The sequence below is a fragment of the Oryza brachyantha genome, chromosome 7 (genome assembly GCF_000231095.2).
Source record: "Oryza brachyantha chromosome 7, ObraRS2, whole genome shotgun sequence".
NCBI classification, from domain to species: domain Eukaryota; kingdom Viridiplantae; phylum Streptophyta; class Magnoliopsida; order Poales; family Poaceae; genus Oryza; species Oryza brachyantha.
In genome coordinates this window covers 4,244,120-4,250,529 of record NC_023169.2, presented here as the reverse complement: position 1 = coordinate 4,250,529, position 6,410 = coordinate 4,244,120, and the positions used below count along the sequence as shown (strand labels likewise).

Here is a 6,410-nt window from a genome sequence, read left to right as displayed (position 1 = left end):
AAGGGCATTAATTAGTAGCAAACTTCTTTTGAAAGTGATTTCATTGGGAAATGATATTACTGCCCAAATCAAAGAAATAGGTTTAACAATGTAAATTAACAATTTCCCCTTCCTACATCAAATCATTTTATAGGATCTTTCTGTCAACATGAACACGGTCTGCTATTTCCTATTTCCTCCGCTTGAAGATATAGTTACTCTAGATTCATATATAGCTTAAAATATCTATTTGTCCAGCTACTTCCTATGAATCCTATAACAGCATTCACCCATTTTTTTTACTTATTTTCTCATCTTAACCAATCACAGACATTTGTGGTCTAAACCTTAATCTCATAAAAGAAAGGGTATAAGTAGTTATATTTTGAGATGGTTAGATCAAAGAAAGATTTCTAGCTTAATGACTTCCATGTTCTTTTATCTGATCCTCCATTAGAGGGAGAAGGTACCTTACATTTGAGTGAAGCCGCTTGGGATGCTGAGATTGTCCAAGAAATTTCATCAGTCTGAACGCTGTCTGAGCTGAATATTTTTCATTTTGTAATTGCTTTCCATGGTTCCTGAGCTAAGGATCAGAAACAGATTTTTTCACCTTGGTGAGTAAGGATCATACTCAAGCCCTGTTTGGTTCATAAAAAAGAATTTTTTTGGTGACACGTCAGACGTTTGACCGGATGTTAGAAGGGGTTTTTGGACATGAATAAAAAAAGAATTTCATAGCTTGCCTGAAAACAACAAGACGAATCTTTTGAGCCTAATTAATCCCTCATTAGTATACGTGGGTTACTATAGCGTTTATGGCTAATCATGGGCTAAGTAGACTCAAAAGATTCGTCTCACAATTTCTCTCTAACTATACAATTAGTTTTTTATCTATGTTTTAGTGTTTCATTTAGGTGTCCAAAAATTTAATGCGATGTTTTTGGGAAAAAAAAAAGTTTTGGGAACTAAACGGGCCCTCAATCGTGCATGCAGCATCATCGTGAATACAATCGAAGGGCCTGTTTGATTTCTGAACGGAATAATATCACCATTAGCAACTTGGATTTGAAAAGTCAGTTAGATAAATACCATAACTGTCTAAGAGATGGAGAAGCATGAATGGGCTGGTAGTACTGGAAGATGAAGAATTTTATCCAAAGAATTTTATTCACAGTACAAGAACTCGCAGGGTGAGTTTCTAGTATCAAAGCTAATTGTATACCTTGTCTCTTATATTGTTACAAGTTCAAATTTGAAGCTTTTAAAATATTTCATAATACTCGTTTCGTTTCATATTATAAGAATTTCTACATTTGCTTAGATTCATGAATATACAATCTATATGTTTTGAATATGTGTCTAAATTCGTTAACATATGTATAAATCTAAACAAGATCAAAAAAGTCTTGCAATGTAGAACACAGGAAATAACAAGTAAAAAAAGCACATGGCAACTCTATCCTAGTAGAGTTAAGCACAGGAAAAACATGAGCTGAATAATTGAAACAATTACATGAAAAGAGATGGGCCGGAAAATTAATTAGATAGGGGAAAAAAAACAGTGTCAGAAGTGGGATTTGAACCCACGCCCTCGTTAGAGGACCAGAACTTGAGTCTGGCGCCTTAGACCACTCGGCCATCCTGACAACATATTGTAGAATAGACATTAATTTTGATTGGATGTTTCATTGCAATCATTAAGAAGAGGTTTTGATCAAAATTTATTATGGAGGAGGCAAGACCTTACGATAAATACGTCCTCTGTTTCATAATGTAAAGTCTTCTAGCCATGTCTAGATTCATATGGATGCTAATGAATATATATATATATATATATTCATCAATTAATGAATTTAAGCAAGACTAAAGAGTCTTACAATATGAAACGGAGGTAGCACATAACAACCAGTTGCTAGTATCTGAAGATGATTTTTCACACGAATACAAAAACCCTGCTCGTCAGACGTAGCGTGTTATGTTCGTCATGGATGAAAGCTGTGTTCACCAGTTCACGTCATATTTGTCCCGTGCAATTTTGTTTCTGAAATCATCACACCGCATATTTGCAAAGTCTAGTTAAAAATTTCTTCAGGGTATCTCTGGGCCAAAATATGTGATGGCGACCAGATGGTCAAACAATTTCTCTGCTAGTCTCAGAGACTCATATGTTTTTCACTCAACTTTTGTCAAATTATCAAAAAGGAAAGGACACAAGCAATGGAAAACCAAGGAGGATGTGTTTATGTTTTTTAAATGTAGTTTTTGTATTCCTTTTAAGGTAGAAGGAGGGTGTGTTTTGTCATCAATTAAGGCATTTGACACACAAATCATTGAGTACAACATGGTAAACCAGAAACCCAAAAAGAGAAGGAAAAATAAAAAAGAATTGTCACTTTGACACAGATCTGAATCTCTGATGATGAGTAACTCTCAGTGCATTAGAATCAAATCATTAATCAACCTCCAACCTGAAGAAGACACTATGAAGTATGAACTAGACCTCAATTTCCATCGATTTTTCCATGCATCAAGGATGGTTTAAGCCATCAAATCTGCAGTAATTAAGAAGACATCTTAGCCTGGCAAAAGATTTTTGAGAAAAAAAATTACTCTGAGGACAAGACCATAGAACAAATAGATATATATTACAATAACCGGTTGCCAGTATCTCGAGCTTTTTCAGGCCTCGTTTAGTTTCCAAATTTTTTTCCAAAAACATCATATCGAATTTTTGGACACCTAAATAAAGCATTAAATATAGATAAACCAAAAAAACTAATTGCACAGTTATGAAAGAAATCTTGAGACAAATCTTTTGAGCCTAATTAGCCCATGATTAGCCATAAGTGCTACAGTAACCAACATGTGCTAATGACGGATTAATTAGGCTCAAAAGATTCGTCTCACAGTTTCTAGGCTAGCCGTGAAATTCGCTTTTTCATTCGTGTCCGAAAACCCCTTCTAACATTCGATCAAACATTTGACGTGACACTTCTCCTAAAAATTTTCTGTCTAAACACCGCCTCAGATGAAGACAAAGATGATCATGTTCGTCAGACATAGTGTATTATCCTCGTCATGGGTGAAAGCTGTGCTGACGTCATCTTTGTCGAGTCTAATATTATTTCTCAAATCGTGCTGAATGAGCCTAACTGAATCCACGTGAGTACGTGACCTAATTGATGCTTATTTCCAGAGTATACATAAAATTTGTCCAGAAAAATCATCCAACTTTTTATCTGATGGTGACAAGGTGGTCAAAAGAAACAGTATGCCAATATCACCAATTTCAGCTCATTGACTGAAAAACAATCTTATTGCTTATCTCATACTCGACTTCTGAATGTAAAACAATTATGGCAGCAATCTTTGTGAAGTCATCAAATGTAAGGAACAGAAACAATGGAAAACTGAGGGATGTGTTTTTATCCTCACATGACCACCTGACAAACAAATCTTGAGTACAACATGGTACAGTAAACCAGAAAACAAGAGTTATCGGTTGTCAGAGCTCTGATCTCTGATGAGAAGTAACACTCAGTATATTAGAATCAAATCCTGAATCAGTCACCAATATGGAGTAACACTGTTAGCAGTAATCCGTAACTTGTCTGAAACTCTGAATTTATATACAGTGGTGCTGTCACAAACCAAGGCCATTCTACCTTCTTCCACACACACACACACAGAGCTCAGAAGAATTTAAACAAAATATGATAATCAGTAATCAGTGAGTAGTAGTATCTGAAGTATTCATATTCTGAACCAGCTGTTCGACTGTAATTTGCGTCTTCTTGAGACCAAATTATGTACCCATCAATCTCTTGCCTTGCACAAGTTTAGGGTTGATGACAAGATGCTGCCTGGCATTGTTGCCATTTGGCCTTCCTGAATCTCAAAGGGCCAAGGCTGCACTGAACTGACCTTTATTCTTCATGGATCTTTTCCATCCCAAGGTCTGTTTGGGCTCTTGGCCTGGCAAAAAAATTAAGAAACAATTGTTCTGATTGACAATACGATGTAATAGTGAGTAAACATATAAACAACCAGTTGCTAGTATCTGAAGGTGATTTTCAGATGAACACGAAACACTGTTCGTCAGACATAGCGTCCTGTGTTCATCATAGATGAAAAGCCTGCCGTGTTCACGTCATCTTTGTCGCGTTCAATTTTATTTCCCAAATAGTCATACTAGATAGTATAAGGCATTGTTCATCACGGATATATATTTAGAGTATTAAATATAGTCTAATAAAATTTAGAAGTATTAAACCTAGTATAATTACAAAATAAATTATAGATTCCGTCAAAAAACTACGAGACAAATCTTTTAAGTCTAATTAATCCGTCATTAGTACATGTAGCTTACTGTAACACTTATAGCTATTCACATACTAATTAGGCTCAAAAGATTCGTCGATTTCCTTTGTAACTGTGTAATTAGGTTTAATGCCATGATCTTTAAGTCTAATAAAAAAATTTCTTCAGAGTATCTCTCGCCCAACCTATCTGATGGTTTCAAGATGGTCAAAAGAAACTGCCCAAATCACCAGATTCAGCTCATTGACGCAGAAACAATTCCATTGCTGGTATCGAACTTTTATGTTATTCACTGAACTTGTTTCAAATCATCAAACAGAAAGCAATTTGCAAATGATGAGCTTATCCTCAGTTAATCATCTGACAAACAAATCTATGAGTACAACACAGTAACCCACAACCAAAAGAAAAGGAAAAAGAATGTCACTTTGAGTCTTTGACACACCTCCGAATCTCTGATGATGATGAGGAGTAACACTCGGCACATTAGAATCAAATTCTTGATCAATCTCCAATTTGGAGTATATCCCTACTACTCTACAAAACTACTAACATCCATACACTAATCAAGTAATCATAGACCATCTGAATTCTGAACATGTCTGAAACTCTGAATTTATGTACAGTAGTGAACATGTCTTCTTGCAGGAGAGAGAGAGTGATCAGAAGAATGGCGGCTCCGTCTTGGCCGGGGCGAGCTCGAAGAGGTCGTCGTCCTGCAGCAGTGAGCCGAGGCCCTGAAGGTCGTCGAGGCTCATCCCCATGAGCCAGTCGTCGTCGTGGGCCTCCTCCTTGGGCGGCAGGAGGGGCACGCCGGCGTCGTTGAAGGCCGGCGGCGAGTCCATCTCCGGGAACGGGTCGTTGTCGATCTCCGACTCGGGGGTCCGCGTCTCCCCCGGCGAGTGCGACGGCGCCGCCATGGCGGCGTCCTCCGCCTTCTGCCGCTGCATCTTCTCCCACTCGTTCTTCTTGTTGTACAGCCGGCACAGCACCCAGTCGTCAAGCTGCCATGACCAAGCACCCACCCGTCAGAAACTCTTGCTCCGGCCGGCGGCGAACAAAAGCCCGACGAGAAGACGAGAGGAGAATTAAATTACCCTGAGAGTGCCGGACTTCTTCTTGGCGACGGCGGCGGAGTCGGCGAGGCGGTACTCGTGCATGATCCACTCCGTCTTGACCCCGCGCGGCGGCTTGCCGCTGTAGAAGACGAGCGCCTTCTTGATCCCGAGCGTCCTGCCGGCGTGCAGGACGGGCTTGTCGGCGCCGGTGGCCTTCCAGTAGCCGGCGCCGGCGGCGCGGCTGGGCCTGGAGCCGTTGGGGTACTTGCGGTCGCGCGGCGTGAAGAAGTACCACTCGCGGCGGCCGAAGAGCGCGCGGGCGGGGAGCTCCCAGGGGTCGTGGCGGTAGAGGTCGAGCTCGGCGATGATGGGGACGGGGGCCGGCCGCCCCGCCGCGCGCGCGCAGAGGTAGTGCGCCACCAGCTCCTCGTCCGTCGGGTGGAAGCGGAAGCCGGGGGGCAGGTTGAGCTCCGCCTCCGCGTCGCGCCGCGCCATCGCCGCCATTTGGATTTGGGTGCGTGTGTGCTAGCTGCGTTGGATTTGGGAATGGTGGTGCGGGAGGTGGCGGCGGAGGGGTGGTTTATATATGGGTGGAGGTGGTAAGGTTCGCAGAAGGGAGGGAGGTCAAAGGGTCAAAACGGGTGGAGGTCGAGGTAGATATGGGGGCGGGTGGCTACACGAACGAGCAAGAAGCAGCAGCGGCGGCTGGCTCCAATTCATTTAAATGTAAATTCATTACAATAGCTATCTAGAAAATAGAAAACATAGGTTACGATATTCTCAACCCATAATACTAAATATAGTTTCTATAAACTTTTCATCATTGAGAAACTAGTACTAGACACTGCTCTTTCAATGCAAACACCACTATTTAATACTTCAATTTAATGATACTTATCTCACATGATATTTTGGATGTTGTATAGAAATCATGTCTCATGCAAGACATGGTTTCATTCTCTTTTCTTATTTATTCACTTGGCACATCATCTTTCATCTTAGGTGACAACTTATTTAATGCTATGAACACCATTCTAGTTATTGGGTTGG

The 6,410-nt window shown here is 40.6% G+C and overlaps 1 protein-coding gene and 1 non-coding gene across 2 annotated transcripts; both read right to left on the bottom strand.

The window, feature by feature from the left end:
- Positions 1-1,544: 1,544 nt before the first annotated feature.
- Positions 1,545-1,628, bottom strand: TRNAL-CAA. Its single transcript has one exon. It is a non-coding gene; the product is annotated as a tRNA-Leu (tRNA).
- A 2,928-nt stretch (positions 1,629-4,556) lies between these two features.
- LOC102718375 (NAC domain-containing protein 67-like) lies at positions 4,557-5,906 on the bottom strand. The gene is made up of 2 exons (XM_015839443.2): positions 5,400-5,906; positions 4,557-5,306 (listed from the first exon to the last, which is right to left on the bottom strand). The coding sequence occupies exons 1-2, from the start codon at positions 5,862-5,864 to the stop codon at positions 4,965-4,967; spliced, it is 807 nt and encodes a 268-aa protein (XP_015694929.1). The 5' UTR covers positions 5,865-5,906; the 3' UTR covers positions 4,557-4,964.
- Positions 5,907-6,410: the final 504 nt, after the last annotated feature.

Excerpts from the sequence above, each read along its gene's own strand:
- LOC102718375 (XM_015839443.2), bottom strand. The coding sequence starts at position 5,864 with ATGGCGGCGATGGCGCGGCGCGACGCGGAGGCGGAGCTCAACCTGCCC. Across the intron at positions 5,307-5,399 it reads AGAAGTCCGGCACTCTCAGG|CTTGACGACTGGGTGCTGTG; the intron begins GTAATTTAATTC and ends TGGTCATGGCAG.